Below are 17,705 nucleotides of genomic sequence, written 5' to 3' on the forward strand. Positions count from 1 at the left end.
TATATAGTCACATTTCATATAATATTATGTTATGGGGAAACTCATCCGATGTTGATAGAGTATTCATAGCACAAAAACGGATTCTGCGAATGATGTTTAATCTTACACCTAGAACCTCATGCAGACCCTTTTTCAAGTACTATCATATTTTGACTGTTGCATCAATTTTCATCTTCAGATGCCTTTTGTATGCTAAAGAGAATGAAAACAATATTACGAAGCTCTCAGTATTTCATAGCTATTACACTAGAAATGATAGAATTATGTCCATCCCTAAACACAGGACTACTAAGTTTGAGAAGTCCCCCTTATATCAATGTATGAAGTTTTTTAATCATCTTCCAAGAAGTGTTCAATGTCTTAGTTTTAAGGAATTTAGGAAAGTAGTTAAGGTTATAATATTAGAAAAATGTTATTACTCAGTTAGCGAATATTTTTCAGTTAAATTGTGATTGTTCACTGATTTTATGACTTGTCCTATACATGTAAAATGTCTTACAGGATGAATAAATTTATTATTATGACTTTTGCCTATAAGCGTAGGATTTCTCCTCGCCGTCGGCTTCTCACTCCTCGCTAAGAGGAACATTCACTCAATCCCAGATATTTAAAATATCAGAAGGGCAGACCTCGGTCGTGTCCGGTTCTTGTGGTCCCCCTGGTTCTCGTCGAACTTCTGGTCCTCTTACACGCGATCCCTGGACCTGTCCTTCGCTTCCTAGGAATTTTCTCACCGTCCTTGCAGTACCTAAAAGAACAGCTTTTTGCATTATATTACATATATACTCACTAAGTCCTAGTTGCTTGATATTTCTCTTGAGATTTTTGGGTACTATTCCTGTTGTTGAGATGATAATTGGAATAGTTCTCGTTGATATCATTCCCCACTGGCGCTTTATCTGAAATTCGAGGTCCCTATATTTTGAAATTTTTTCGACCTCTTTTTGACGCATGTTGTTGTTATTAGGTATTGCTACGTCGATAAGTATTGCTGCCTTTTGATGTTTATCAACTAGCAATATATCTGGCCTGTTGTGAGGGACTGTTTTATCAGTCAAAACTGTACGATCCCAGTACAGTTTATAGCGTTCGTTTTCCAGGATGGTTTCCGGTCGGTACTTGTAGTATGGCACTTTTTCAGAATTAATCAGTGTTAATTTAGTTGCCATTTCTTGGTGTAGTATCTTTCCTACTGCATCGTGTCTCTCTTTATATTCATTTCCTGCAAACATTTGACATCCTCCCGTGATATGTTGGATTGTCTCGTTCGTTGGACACCCATAACGGCATCGATCGTCAGTAATAGTTCGATCCTTTATGATATGTTTGCAGTAATTTTTTGTTGAGATCACTTGATCTTGGATGGCTAAAAGAAATCCTTCCGTTTCTGGATACATCGCACCTGATGTGAGCCAATAGTTCGACGCTTCAATGTCGACATGATCCTGGTTCACCTCGTTGAAATGTCGTCCATGTAGGGGCTTTTCTCTCCATCTTTGCAGTTTTTCTTGGATTGTCTGGTGGTTGTATGACAATTGCTCCTTGTGCAGTTGTAAAGGTGTTGATTCGTCTGCTTCACACAGTACTTTGTAGATCTCTGACGTGCCTGATTTGTCTTTGAAGTATGTTCGTAGGCATTTAATTTGACCATGGGCAAGTTCCATGATGTCTAGCAGACCTCTACCTCCTTTATTCCTCGGCAGTGTTGTCCTCTCAATGCTACTTTTCGGATGGTGCTTGTGTGCTTTCGTCATCAAGGTTCTCATTTTGCGTTGCAGGTTTTCCATATCTGTTTTGGTCCATGGAATGATACCGAAAGAGTATGTAAGAATTGAACATGCATATGTATTGATAGCTCTCGTCATGTTCTTGCTGTTGAGGTTTGTTTTCAAAATTTTGTTGATTCTCCTAATGAACTCAGTTGTTAAGTCTTCCTTCATTCTTTGATGGTTTATTCGTCGGTTTTGTTCCATTCCTAGGTATTTATAAAGATCGTCCGATTTCATTGCTTCTATCTCCTGTCCATTGGAGAGAGCTATCGGTTCATCTTGGATTTTGCCACGCACTACGCTAATAGTACGACACTTGTCCAATCCGAATTTCATCCCCACGTCTTCCGAAAAATTTTCCACCAGTTTGACCATAATTTGCAAGTGGTTTTTGTTGCCTGTTATAAGTTTGAGGTCATCCATGTATAGCAAATGATTGAGTGCAATATTATTTCTGTTTCCTTTCACATTGAAACCTTTTTCAGTAGCATTCAGTTGTTTAGAAAGGGGGTTCAGCGCCAAGCAGAACCATAAGGGACTCAACGAATCTCCTTGGAAAATTCCCCTTTTTATTGGAATATCTTTAGTAGTTATGTTCGCCGTAGAGAGTTCGATATTCGTTCTCCAGTTGCACATTGCATACTTCAGAAAGTTTATTGTAATTGGATCGATCTTGTATATTTCCAAAATTTTTGTCAGCCACCCATGTGGAATAGAGTCGAAGGCCTTCTTATAGTCAAAATATGTCATAAAAAGATTTCTGTGTTTTTTGAAGGCTTGGTTGCATATGATGGAATCTATTATCAGCAGTTCCTTCGATCCTAGTGCATTCTTGGAACATCCTTTCTGCTGTGCTGTCATTATATTATTTGTCTCACAATGTTTGTAGATACGAGATGCTATACATGATGTGATGATTTTATATATTGTTGGTAGACATGTAATTGGTCTGTATTTTGATGGATCCGCTGTGTGTTGCATATCCTTCGGTAAGAGGTAAGTGGTCCCTGTTGTTAAAAATTTGGGCATTTCCGTTGGATTACTTATAACATCATTTATGGTTTCAACTAGCCTGCCGTGTATACACCAAAATTTTTTCAACCAAAAGTTGTGGATTCCATCTGGACCTGGTGATTTCCAATTGTGTGTGTTTTTCAATATTTCATGGAATTCTTCTATAGAAACTACGTTATGCGGCATGTGTTCTATTGTCTCACAGGATTTCTCTTCATTTCTTATCCAATCAGCCTGAGAGTTATAGGGGGTTGGTGTAGCCAGTTGATCTGTCCAAAAATTCTCAATATCCTCGACGGTTGGATAACTTCCTGGTGTTGCTGACATATTATTGTTTAACATTCTATAGAATTTTCTTTCGGAATTTTCAAAAATCATATTATCCTGTTTTCTTCTATAGCTCTCATTGTATCTTCTGAGTCTTTCGGAGTACACACTAAGTTTTTGTTTCAGTGTGTCTAAAATTTGTTGAGCATTTTCATTGTTTGGATCATACGTTGTATGTTGCCGGTGACGATCCATTATTATATTCACCATTTTTTGTAATCTTCTAGACGGCGAACCTTTTGCAAATTGGGTGAGCCTCCCAATTTCTTGGCGGATGCTATGAACTTTGTCTTCTAGTCTTTTTTGCCAATGTGGTTTATTTTGTTGTTTTTCTCTGGCTGGTTGCTGACTTTTAGGTTTTGGCTTCACACCTAGCACTGTTGCTATTGAAAATGCTGCACAGTATATGATGAGGTGTAATGATTCGAGATCATGGTAGTCAGAAAGATACTTGGGTATAATCTCCTTGTTGATCATGACCAGAAGATGAGATAGTTTCTTAGATGTCCTCAATCTTGGCAGAATCGGTCGTCTCAATGGATCTGTGCCCTCAAAATCTATAACGCATCTATTCATTGTGGCAAATAATCGCTCCAGTAGTTCTCTTTGGTCTTCTTCTGGATTTACGACGGGTGCAGCATATATATTCCGTCGTTGAGCATCACTTATTGCTAACACATCTGCGTTGTTTTGTTCCTCAGAGTTCATTTGTGCATTGATGTTGTGTTGGTTTTCAGCACAATCGTAGTTTTCTTCAATTGTCGTTTCGTTGTTAGTGAGGTTCCTATTCTGTAGCCTCAGTTGGACTTCATTTTTTATGGTGTTAAGTCTCTCATCGGGTACAAGTTTATTTCTCAATATGACCCGGTATTGGTCGGCTACTCTTTGCTCAGAAACTTGAAGTTCGGGATAGTTTCTGTGGAATTCTGCAAATAATTTTTGACGGTAGCCTATTTTATCCTCTTCCATATTAGTCACTTCATAATATATGCGCATGATCGTTTCATTTATCGAACTTGTCCATTTCATGCGTCTTCTTGGTAGACCTGCTTGGGTGAGTGCTGGTTGGGGATCCTGCGCAGCACCTTCAGCGGTCGGAGAAACTCGTGTTATTCTTCTCCTAGAATGTTGAGATTGTGGAGGCGTAGCATTTTGTTCGACAGACGCCCGTCTCCTTAGCACTCTGTCACCGACGTCCCGCATACTGTCATGTCCAGCGCCGGCTCCAGACACGCCCTGACGAACCTCAGGCAGCGGCTCTATATTCCTATTCCTTAAATTCACCATCATTCATGGGTTCCTCCGTGTCGTGGGGGAGACGGCCTTTGATCGCTTTTTACGATCCGCAGAGCTACGGTGGGAGAATTCTTGAGCTGCTTTCCACACGGCTTCGTCCGTTACCCTGGACAGGGACCCTTCGACAGGTTTCAGCTTCCCGGGTCAGAGAGCTCCTGGAATCTGCGGTGGGCAGGAGTCGATTCAACTCTCCTGATAGGTGAATCGCTAGAGATTCACCTACCGCTACCCTTATTATTATTATTATTATTATTATCACAGAATATTTTGTAGTACGGAATGTCATCCTTCTAACGTTATCTATTGGGAAAATAATGGAGTTCTGTTCACTATACCTAATATAAAATCGAAAACATTTTCGTATAGGTAAGTACGGGACACTTATTTATTTCTAATACCATTTTCAGCTTGACATCTTCAGTGGGTAATAATTTAACATTTATAATGAAATATACTTACCGATATTAGAAGTATTCCAATCAGAAGGAAAAAATTAGTAACTATAACAATGTGGTATAATGGTATAAAGAATACTTATGGTGAGACAACCATGTGGTTATAAATTTCAGTACAAATCTTAAGTATTGAAATGTTCAAATTGTTTATTATTTACCGCTTGCTACCTAGTAATTAAATTCTTATTCAAAGTATGTTAGAGAATGACAAAGGGACCATAACCTATTGTTTTGAAATGAAAGGTTTGATCCTCCTTATATTTTAAAGTTCTTTCCGAAACTGGAACATTCAATTATTTTTATCAATTCAGTGTTTTGCACGAAAACGAACTGCAAGCAGAATTAGAGAGCTTTTTCCTCGAATTCCAAAGGTTTCAATACTGAAAATAATTTAACGAAAATTAATGATCCAGATTGAATAAAATGACACAACTATAAATCGTGCGAATTGCACTCTACTTGCAAGTCAGCAAATCGAATTTGTATCTACGTCCTTCAAAGGTACTCCAGCAGCCATCCACTTAATACTATTGCTGATGTCTACTAGACCCACCTGCTTAGGGCAATTTCGATTTGTGGGGTTGGCTGTGGTGACCATTAGGTCTATCTCTTGGGGGACTTGCACATAATTGATATATAATTTTAAAGTCCCTGGTGTTTTGGACAATAACTGTTATTAAACAAATGCTTGTGTTTGCATGCTTCTGTCCTTTCATTATTCCTTTCTACCGTTGTTATTAGCCCAATTTCACTAAAAACCTAAACACATTTATGTGATTACAAACCTGCCGGGTTGTCGTGTTCGATGTTGCTGGCGTTTCAGGAAAAATCGTTCGTCTGTCAATGGACGATAAAAATTGGATACTTTACTTCGTGGGTTAATTTAATCTAGAAATGGAAAGACGCAGTTATGCTAAATTGGAGCAGATGACCTAATGTTGGGGAAAGACTGTTTAAATCTGACTTATTTACGTGGTTGATTATTTTTGCTACTACATATTTACTGATGAGCACGATATTAGGGGAGTTGTGAGCAATGAAGGTTGTTCTAATAAGAGGTTTCACAAATCAATGGATATTTATTGTGTTATGAAGAAGAAGGTATGTCATAAACGATGGAAAACGATATCAGCCAAATGACCGTAATGGCTACGATTGGAGCACCATATCCTTTCCATGCAATATTCCATTCGGCATCTCGATCATCTTCTGCATCAGGCAATGGATTTTCAATGACATCCCAACCTCCTCCTCTTGTGGAAAACAACTCCATCGTTAAGCTCCATACCAGAAAAATATCGTTGTTGAGTTTGGCAAAGTATAACTTATGATTTTTTCTGCCATTTTTATATTTGTTGTACAATTGTATCGTAACTGGGCTCATAATCTTTTGGATATCCTAATTTCGAATACAATATATCATATATTTCTTATTCTGACTATACTAAATTATTCAAAATTACAAACATGACAACCTGGATAGATCTATCTAACAAAATAATTACACTGAGTAAATTTTTGTAAAGATTTTTTTATGTATATACAACTTGAAAACTCAAATTGTTACAATATTAAGTAGTAGACCACTCTGTGAAGGTTGGCAGGAAACACCGTTATGCGATATGCTCGCCTATTGCACTTTGTTTATAAACTAATATACCATTTTTAATGCAATAAAGAGTTGAAATTATTATAACGTACAAGATATATATAAAAAACATTATATATAATCTTTGCAATTCCAATAAGTTGCACAGTCTGATTTTCGAATAAGAAAGGGTCTAATAACACCACCACCTCAAAAAGTGCATTTAACAGTAACACTTTGAGGGTGGAGAGAGGCTTTTCAACAACTTATCTTGGATTTTCCAAGACCCAAATGCCACAATCCTGCTTATTAACATAGCCTCGTGGTGAAATTGGGCCTCATCACTAAAGATTTTTCGATTAATATCATTTTGATGCATTTCAGGGCCCAATCAGCGTAGTTACTACGTTGATGGTCATCGACTGGTGTGAGTTATTGTCTCAACTGAACTTTGAATGCCATAAGAAAGATTACCACCACGTGGCTTTCCGCGTATCAGTCAAACATTAGGTACCAATTTATTTACCCTCTAGCGCACCTGCGATGCCAAATTTTGTAAGTTGTACGAAGTGTTCATTCATTTTATCTCCTTTCTCTGTACGAAGCATATAAGTAGAGGGCAGAATTGTAAGGCGGTAGATTATTTTTTACACAAAGGTAACAGTAAGGTTATGAACGGTAGAGATGAGGAGAATAATCTCTTATGGATTATGGTAGAACTGTTGAGAAAGTGTCCAGCGGAAAAGGATAAAAAATTAAAAAAATTATTCACAATGGCGCTAGTACAGCCAAAGGGTAACCAACCCAAGAAAGCTAACACACTTTCATCCTTGTTTACTTCGCACTTTATCTCTATCAGCATTTTTAGGCGTTTTCTATGAAATTCGCCCTCTAGCTACACTAACGCCACCAATTTAGGTCAGTTCAATTGAAAGGACAATTTTTTAACGGGAAGATTATTCTCCTTATCTCTACCCTCTATAAGTAAGTTTCTTAGTCCTAAGATGTATGAAATACTGGTCTATTCACTGATTAGATTTTGTTTGAAATAATTCTGGCAACTCGGCTGGGTATGGGTCACTTTTCTCTTTTCTTCCTTCAAGTGGCGCTATACAAAGAATTGACTAATCCTCGGCATCATTTTAAAATTTTCATTTGTTCTGTCTAAAATTTTTATTTAACCTCAACGACAGAAAGACGACGTGGCCGTCAAAGGAAACGATGCAGGAATCAAGTGAAAAGGGTCCATAGAGTAATAAACATAGATAGAGAAAGTATACGCAATTTTTACATGTCCCCAACATGGTTAGATTACGTTGTCGGATTTTTACATATTTTCAAATCCACAATTCTACTATATCGCTATGAGTGTATATTATATTGAATGAAATAAGTATATTTATTTGAGTGATTCCCGATTAAATATGCATATTTGAATATTTGGAATATTTTTCCTAACTGTTGAATTTATGAAAAGCAGAATATTTATTATTTTCTGTATCTACCTGCTGAAATCCAAGATTTGGCAACTTTTGCTCTCCTAGTGTCATCGGTTGTTTCACGTCAATTGGCGCGCTTGAAGTTTGTTTTCTGAATTTCTGATATATTTAGGTATTTATTTCAATATATTTTGAGTTAATATGAAACGTTTATTCACTATGGAACATAAGAAGTGCGTTTTTTGTGGAGAAACCCACTAATTGAGAGAAATATCGTATCACTGATATGTTTTCATTTCCGCGCGCTTCATGTCAAATTTGATAGTTTATGTTGGGGACAAAAATTGCTTTCTGAAAATGACATATGCTCCCTCTATCTATGTTTATTACTATCAGAAAGGGACCAATACCATTAAAATCCAAAAAGGCTGGTCCCATTGAGAGTCACCACTTTAACCTTAAGATGTTTCAAGAGTAAGTGAGTACACCAGTGTTTTAGACATATTACCTAGTCCCCTTTGTGCTGATGGACCATAGAGTGCTATTCCAGCCAGCAGTGGGTGGAAGACTTCCGGATACCGTGATCAAAACAACCATCGAGCCTACCAGTTCGATGTCGTGTCCCGAACGCCAATCAATATCGCATTAAGATAACCGATTTCGCATAATTGAAAGCGCATGAATCGATCGGTACCGCCGTATTTGCATCAATGTAAGAAAATTGCCGCGATTTCTTTGCGATAATCCGTTTCGCCAGGTCTACGGCAAAAAGTTAATGGACCGTTTCTTGTCGATTGCATACGCAACGTGAAAAAAATCGCTAATAATGGTTGCAAATTGCCGCTTGAACCCGGGAGATGTGTTTAAGCGATAGATGTGAGCAAAGCTGCGGTTTTCTAATGATACGTAGGTGCCTTAGACGTACTTACGGACAGAATTGCGCCAACTGCGTCATTAGACAGTTTGCTCGAATGGAAATGGGTGGAATTCTGAATTAGAATACTCGGGATAAAATAGAATAAGTTCATTAATAATTTGAAAATACACAGGGTAGAACAAGTTTGTTATTGCTCATATTCGTATTCTTGTCGTATTCTTCTTAGAAGAATCACTTCATTTTCTTCTGTCCATTGAAGACATGAATTGAACGAATTGATCGCCTCTTCAGTGGACACTTCCTGAAAAGGTTCATCTTCGTCGTTAAAGCTTTGATTTTCCTCAATATTAAATTAAATTCAGCAATTTTTCAATTCTGGAAAAAGTACCCCCCGAGTGGGGCTCGAACCCGCAACATCCGAATTACATGTCCGATGCTCTAGCCGTTGAGCTACCGGGGAAGCTGAAGATTCTTCGCAACGAGGAAATGTAATTCGGAGGTTGCGGGTTCGAGCCCCGCTCAGGGGGGTACTTTTTCCAGAATTGAAAAATTGTCTGAATGCCGTGAATTGAATTTGATATATTTTAATATACAGACGTGAAACCATTATTTATCTATTTTCCTCAATGACATCAGCAATTGTCTCATAATCTTCCGAAAACTTTGTGTCCTAATTTTCTTCTTCATCAGCTCTTACCCGTTTTTGAACTATTTGTATCATCTAACCAAAACAAATACTTAATCTAATACTTCTCCTAATTCACGCAAAGAAATCAAATCTGCTGGATTCCATTCTTCCATTCGGATTGCAGAGTTTAGGTTGTTTGGATTATACATATCATTTTACCGTTCGGATTATCCGGGGTTCGGATTATCCATACATTACTGTATATCAAATAGAACATCCTGTATATAATTACTTTTTTTCCAGGTTTTCGGTTTTCCAATAATTTTCAAATAAAAATGTATGTAAATGAATTGTAATTTTTGTTATGATGAATAAAGTTTGATTTGATTTGATTTGATCTAATTTGATTGATTTATTTGTGTTTTTTTTAGCTCTAATTAAACATTCATCACTTCAGTACTTGAAATCTTAGAACTTTTAAATTTCGGGTATGGATTACCAATATTTCGTTTATCATTTACTTGTAATAAAATACGTCCCTAATAATACAGGGTTCTCCAAGAGACATACTAAAATGATAAAAAGTACATTTTTTTCAAATAGGACGACCTGCAGATCGTATTGAAAGATAATGAAAACAAACAAACAGAACAGACAGATTCCTCGATTCATTTCAAGAGAAAGAAAATCCTATAAACATGGGCCCAAGACTTTGAGTTTCGAAATGCAGGATGTTAGATTTTTTTTCAAGTTTTCTGATGATAACACCATTCATTCACAGGATATTTAACTCAAATTAAGCATAGATATTCAAATTCAAAGTTTTCATCATTTAATTATGCTAATTTTAAATGCAAATACACAAGGTGATATTTTTTCTGGAACAATGTCCGCTTCTTTCCTCCAGAACTTTTTTTTTGATGAACTTCTAGTAATTTAGAGAAATGTAAAAAGAAATTTTGGTCTAATAATACACTTTCATGTTTCTTGCAGTTTTGTCGTATCTGATACCTTTTTCGAGAAAAAAACTTCAAACAATTCTCTAGTAATCCTCTGGGAAATTTAAATTATTATAAATATCCTGCAGTTAGTACCTAAGCTGTAATGAATAAATGAATTATGTTTTGCTTCCAATAATCATCACAAAAAATTAGGACTACATGAAACACCGTGTGTCTCGAAAACAAATCGTTCACAGGCCCATGTTTATAGGACTTTTTTCTTCAAATTATCCAAGAAATCTCTTATTTTCTTTTTTACCTCCAATTAAGAAACGACCTGTATAGGGTTCTCCAATAGGAATTATAGAATTTAAAATGGCAAAAGAGTGTAATATATTGTATTGTGTATTGTGTATAAAGACATTTTTAGAAATTGTTCAATTAGTGTTCAATCAATATTAGTGCTGATTTGTGGATACTGAGAGAAATTCAAGAATTTATGTTCGACATTATTTTAGTTGAACGACATAATTTCTCGCAATCTTTCTGGAAATTGGAATTTTAAAAATCCGTCTATATGCGTAAAGTTGAATTTTACAAAATTTTATCAAATTTTCTGCATTGTTTAATGATATCCTCGTATGATGACACTTGAAAGTCATCAAAAATTACACAATTCCAATGTAATTATTGAAAAAAGTTATTTTCTTAACAAGTGTGGAAAGTGATACCTACTTTTCCGCAAGAGACTGCAGTTGGTCAAACTGCCGAGTGCGGAAAAGTCACTTTCCACATGAGTTAGGAACAATATTTTTCCTTCTAGCGTAAATGAAACACTTTCACGGAGAGTTTTCGTCTTGATACCGACTGTCGTTATAAGAAATTATATTTTTGTGCGCTCAGCCGCATAGAGAAACGTTTGAATTTTATGATTGACGCATAGAGACATGCCAGAATTTTATGATTGACGCGACTCTTTAGTATTTGCTTGCAGAAAAAACACTCGCTTTGTTGTTGCTTTGTTTTTGTAAGGCGACTTTTGTAGTTGAAATCATAGAAGAAGATTAAAATCGATAATAAAATATGTGTTTCCTACTAGTGTTTCGAAAGTAATATTTTCCACACGCATTGACGTTTGGAAAGTAGTACTTTTCCCCACGAATTTGGAAAAGTACTACTTGCCCTACAAAAACAGCTAATAGGTTTCATAGAAAAATAAACATATAACTCTGATGTAAGTATAGTCAATTTCTATCATTGTTTCCAATAAAAAATCTATTCAAGAACATAGAATGACATTATAAAATCCCAGTCCGCGCACAATCTGCTTCCAGCACATTTCTTATTGTACGCCTGTTATAAAATTCTCTCAATCTACATTTTCAATCTTTCCCAAAAGCAACCGTAATGTCGCCCTACCCTGAATAATTACCCCAAACCACCTATCTCGGTTACACAAACGTATCAGCGATTAGAAAACGTGTAATTGATGTTTATAATGCGACGAAAAAAGTGAAACAGGATACCCACTGGAGACAATTTGTGTTATCAGCTTGTATCTTAATTTCTGCACCATTATGGCAGGCAACAACAAAAGTTACAGTAACCGTAATTATGAAATGTCACCGTTTTCAGAGAGATGTTAAGATATGGAAGTCAGCTCGCTATTATGCCTATTATTTCTCTTTTTGGCCGCTATTATGAGTATATCTGATTTATTAACGATATTTTAATTATAATGCTCTTAATATTCCGTTGTGTGTTGCGGTTTACATTTAAACATGTAATTTTCAAGGCAGCTCCGTTGGAATTAGTAGTTTTGATGAGAAATCATTGAAAACTCTATGTAAACAATAAAACGCGCTTTAGGATATTGAAGTGGAATGAAACACACTTTATAGCTTTGCCGAAACGTTTCCACTAATTCCTATTATAATTTCACAATAATTGTATAATTTGATCCTGCCCCACATCCCACATATTAATGAAAATCAATTGACTTGGTTCTTGAACCAGTTCTTTCGGAATCCTCTAGGTTAACTCTCAACATAAACTCAAATAAATTAGACAATAATTGAACCTGATACGATTCAGGTTCAATTGTTGTGCAATTTATTCCAACGTTTATAAAAATTGTCAATTTGCTCTTAGGATAGTGTAGAATGAAAAAATCAAAATGAATTCATCAACCATCCAAAGTTTTTCTTGAGAACTTCTAGACTCATTTGAACGAACATATGAAAATTTATAATTATTTCAGATTCAAAAACTCTTCAAATAGGTAGATACTCCTAATAATTCTCTTATTTTCATAATACTGCCGCTTTTTAAATTCTTGAATTCTCCAACACCAAAAAAGTGAAAACATCGTGCGCGGTGGTTATCTTTTTTTCATTTCGAATTTTTTCAAGAAATATGTTACAGAAGGAAAATAATGAAATTAAATTATAATCTCAATTCATTCTGCAAAAAGTATTTCTCATAAATAAGGAAAATACAGTGTTGCTAGAGATAAAAAAAGGTTATTCCGATACCGGGAATCGAACCCGAGCCTCCTGGGTGAAAGCCAGGTATCCTAGCCACTAGACCATATCGGATATGTAACAAGCATAAGTTTTTTTGAGATCTCAATCCGAAATATAGAGATTTTATATTGAAATTTCATTCCATTTACGTCTTTAAAATGTATCAATAACTTCAAGAGGAATATCCTATCCACAATATCATATAATGCTCAATAATCTGCATCATAAACTAATCATCTTCGTATTTCTGATTGGTACCGCCCTCTATAAAAAGTAGACAGAATTTTCAAAATATACCTTCAGCGACATCTACAAATTCTCTTTTGAAGTTCAATACTTTCAGAATAGTAATCTTCTATAAATAAGAAAGTGACATCTATGAATGCGCTCACAAAATTTTAAAAATAGAAATCTTCTGTGAATTGGAAAATTACTATTTTCGGAATGATAAACATTGATAACGAATCTACAGATGTCACTTAAGCTATATTTCGATACAGGAATCTATTTACTTTCATTGAGTTGCATCCATAGACATAGAATAATAACAAGATTGTTATTATATGTCTATGTTTCTACCATAGACTTTTTTTGAATGATTTCCAATGGGGAAAAATGAAATAATTCGAAAGGAGGAAGATGTGATAAAGTTAGTTGAAATACACCGAAAATTTTGATAAATCAGCTACGAAGAACTCACTCGATCTACTAAAATCTAATAAGATTTTAAGTACTTTCTTAGGCAACTCGACAAAAACGGCATACAAATAAATGAAATGTTACAGATTGATAAGTTCTTTGTTTTACTTTCCTGAGCATACATTTTATTAGGATAATGTGTTGACATATTTCAGACGATTTTCATCAGTTTTTGTCACAATATAGAATACATTAAACATCTACCTCCAAAAAGTTAATATCTAATTGAAGCTTAAAATAATTAAAACATCAATGAAATCGTAATTTCTCTGTATGCAGCAATGATAAATCAGAATTATTATCATACATCATCAATTTAGGATCCTGAAAATAAAAAATATCAGCGGATAAAATAATTTATTCAATTAAGCACACATACCATCATTTTCCTATAAAATATCTACATAACATTTACTGGGTATAACAAAAATATAAGACCTTGTCTCAACAAGAGATCTCAAAATATTCTGATATAATCCAACAATTTTACATAATGCTAGTTCTCTGATAAATATGACTTTATTGTAAAGTAAAGATTTTGATTGAAACATGAACTCTGAAAACAATGTTTTTCCTTACTAAAATGAGCATCATCTTATGGTCAGAATAAAAAAAAAAAATTAATATATCAGTTGAGTCACAAAAACAGCAAGACACTGAACCAACAACGAATTCCAAAAAATAATAAATCAAATATAGTCACTACAAAACTAGCAGAAAATCTTATTACATATTCAAAGATGTCGATTGAACTAATAATATAATTGAACTAATTTGGCTAAATTGTTTTTTCCCTGAGCATAAATGAATGTATTCAACTGAGAAAAAATTATTGTAAATTAAGGTAGGAGTGAGCAAACATTCGAAATAGCAAAATAAAACAATATACTGGGATCTCACAATAGAACTAACTTTCCTATTATCATTTATATGAAGATTATGCTTCATAAACAGAACACTTAAATAAAAATAAATAGTTTCGACTGATACCAAATTTTGATATAAAATTTCAATAATTCAAATATCCTACATAAAAAGGAACATAATTGCTGTTATCTCACTAATATTGTTTAAGATTTAATTACAAATAAAAGTTTTTAAATGTTCATAAGCTGTATTCATGACACCCCAACTTATAATTGCCCTAGAACAATTTGTGTGAATTCCTTTATATATGCCTCTAATTGTACCTCCCCTCTCATGATAAATTTGTATTAAAACTTTCCAAAAGTTCTCAAAATCACCGCCAATTTTAGACTGCATAGCAATCTTGACAACATTCAAGGGATAGAAAACAGTAGATAATAATAAACCTATAGATGCACCACACATAAATTCGGCTAGTGTTCTCTTCAACTCAGAATCAAAAACTGGCATTCTAGCCTGGAATTCTTCTCTTATTATGAAGAATCCAACATTTGATGGTCCGTTTCTTAATAAGATAGGTGTGAGGCCTCGATAATATTCTTTGAAACCATATTGATTACCCACAACTTTAAATGCATGATAGGTATTTCTAAAGTGATTGTGATAACCAGAATCACTTAATAATGTTTGTATTCTTTCAAATGGCATCAAAATGGCTTCTGATGTTCCAGATATCATAGCTGCTGTTGCTTTAGCAGCATACTTATTCATTCCATTATTAATGAGAGGTCCCTTGACTTCTTCATATACACCAAACATAATAGACATTGAAAATGTTTTCTGGCACAAGGGAGGCAGCATTCCTCTATACAAAAAGTACATTCCTTCACTTTTGATTTCCAAAAATGCATTGTAAATATTAATACCATGTAACATCTATAAGTAGAATAGAAATATGAGAAATGAAGGTTACATATACCTAATAATATATACCCACTTGTCTAAAAATCATCTTATTAATAGGATATGTGCAGCCCACATTAATAACTGCAGCCCCCCATCCACAAGCAAATTCTCGCCAGCCCCCATTCTGTCTAGGTAATTTATATGTTGAATTGGCTGTTTTAACTTCCAATCCATCAGATGAAGTACTCATTATATTTGTGGTAAATTATATAGGTTAGGTAAAGTTTTCTTAATGATTTATCAATCTTTAAATACACATAAGAAGTATTTAGGGTTTTTGACTAGGTTTGTAATACTACTAAACAAATACAGATTCATTTTTTCAATAAAATATTTCTAATTAGTCTTTTTCACTTCATGGTAACCACAGAATACTGTCAAACACAGAAAATTGGAAATTATAAAAGTGTCTCATAGAATAGTATGAACGATATAATATCAGATGCTATATAAAATTTCAAAATATAAAAAAACGAATTATAAGAGAACTGATATAATTATTGCACCTGAATTGCTCACTTTCCTTCAAATATTGTTATCTAGACCTATAAATATTCTATGGTTAGATCAGGTCAGATCCACTGAATATAATATATTCTTCTTCAGTGTAAATTAATGTTCCGCCTTCTATGGTATATAATATCCAAATTTGAAAAAATCTTTGAATTTTCCAGTTTTTCAATAGTATGATATTAGACGGAAATATTTTATATATATAATAATTCTTAGCGCAATTATTGATGTTATTCCTAGGTTATGTTATCATTACTTTCGGGTTGAAATAAATAGCAATTAATATTAATGATTTTCAACTATTTCTCTTCTCTGAATTGAACTTAATACTAAGAAAGGTCATGTTTCTTTGAAGATAAGATATTACACATATGTAATAAATTCTATTTTATGCGTACCCACTTAAATTTCAATAATTATTTTTCCATCCGGAACATCGTGAGTACCTTCATTCGACCAAAAAAAAAATCGGACAATAAATGAAAAAATGTTTGTTTTTATTTTTAGATGTCTCTGATTGAAGTATCTAGAGTCAAGTCCTTCGAAGGGTTTCAGGTAGTGTTTTCCCACAAATCCAAAACATTGGGATGTACAATGAAATTTGGCATATACTTACCACCTCAAATTGAATTAAAAAAGTTACCAGTTATTTATTGGTTATCCGGGCTTACTTGTAGTGAGGCCAATTTCATAGAAAAGTCAGGTGCCCAAAGGTAAAAGAAAAATTAAATATATTCCTATTTTATATATCATGAATATGTAGGTATGCGGCAGAGCATGGTGTAGTTATCGTTAATCCAGATACATCTCCAAGAGGATTGGATATCCCAGGTGATAAAGACACTTGGGATTTTGGAGAAGGAGCTGGCTTTTATGTTGATGCTACACAAGAACCATGGAGTCAAAATTATAAAATGTTCAGTTATGTTACTAAAGAATTAAGAGATATTATTAACTCTAATTTCAATGTCCTTGGTACGAAACAATCAATAATGGGTCATAGGTAATATAGATATTATTGAATGAAAATAAATTCACATATTAAAATTTGTAGTATGGGTGGACATGGGGCTCTCATTTGTGCATTGAAAAATCCGGGCCTTTACAAATGTGTATCAGCATTTTCCCCTATTTGTAATCCAAGTAATTGTCCTTGGGGAATAAAAGCTTTCAGTGGATATTTGGGGCCACAAGAAACATCAAGTTGGTCTGATTGGGATGCATCTGAACTTGTTACTAAATACAATGGACCCAATCTTCCAATTTTAATTGAGCAGGTTTGTATATATAATATATTTTGAATGCCTTTGTTATGAATGTATAAATATAAGTTGCACTAACTTGAAGACAAAATCTTTTCGGTGCTAGTTTATTTAAAACCACTTAAATAATATATAATAAAATGTTGAATTTATTATTATTAATGAGAGGTTTATTTTTCAAAGGGATCTTCCGACAAATTTCTCAAAGATGGGCAACTTCTACCTGAAAATTTGAAGGAAAAATGTGAAAACGAAAATATATCCTTAAAATTCAGTAACAGAGAAGAATATGATCATAGTTATTTTTTTATTGCTTCTTTCATTGGAGAACATATTAAATACCATGCTAAAGAAATGCAATAGACTTCTCAACCATATCCATTCAAATGTCTGATTTCTGTTTGGTTTTATATGTTAATTTTAATGGGTAAAGGTTATAGTCTGTTGATAGCCATACATATACTCCTATAAGAATTTTAAGAAAATTTTTAATAAATTGACTTAATGTTAAAAATAAATATATTTTTCAATTGATAAAA

General features: G+C 34.1%; 2 protein-coding genes and 1 non-coding gene across 3 annotated transcripts; 1 reads left to right on the top strand and 2 right to left on the bottom strand.

Annotated features, from left to right (window-relative positions):
• Window positions 1–12,859: 12,859 nt before the first annotated feature.
• Window positions 12,860–12,931, bottom strand: Trnae-uuc. The gene has a single exon. It is a non-coding gene; the product is annotated as a tRNA-Glu (tRNA).
• Window positions 12,932–13,898: 967 nt separating this feature from the next.
• On the bottom strand, window positions 13,899–15,773 carry LOC123678221 (mitochondrial nicotinamide adenine dinucleotide transporter SLC25A51). Its single transcript, XM_045615120.1, has 2 exons — window positions 15,423–15,773; window positions 13,899–15,361 (listed from the first exon to the last, which is right to left on the bottom strand). Exons 1-2 carry the CDS (start codon window positions 15,579–15,581, stop codon window positions 14,636–14,638), a joined length of 885 nt encoding a protein of 294 aa, XP_045471076.1. The 5' UTR covers window positions 15,582–15,773; the 3' UTR covers window positions 13,899–14,635.
• A 300-nt stretch (window positions 15,774–16,073) lies between these two features.
• LOC123677585 (S-formylglutathione hydrolase) lies at window positions 16,074–17,705 on the top strand. The gene is made up of 5 exons (XM_045614198.1): window positions 16,074–16,342; window positions 16,412–16,617; window positions 16,668–16,907; window positions 16,959–17,181; window positions 17,350–17,705. The coding sequence occupies exons 1-5, from the start codon at window positions 16,295–16,297 to the stop codon at window positions 17,527–17,529; spliced, it is 897 nt and encodes a 298-aa protein (XP_045470154.1). The 5' UTR covers window positions 16,074–16,294; the 3' UTR covers window positions 17,530–17,705.

Source organism: Harmonia axyridis, chromosome 4 (assembly GCF_914767665.1).
Source record: "Harmonia axyridis chromosome 4, icHarAxyr1.1, whole genome shotgun sequence".
NCBI classification, from domain to species: Eukaryota; Metazoa; Arthropoda; class Insecta; order Coleoptera; family Coccinellidae; genus Harmonia; species Harmonia axyridis.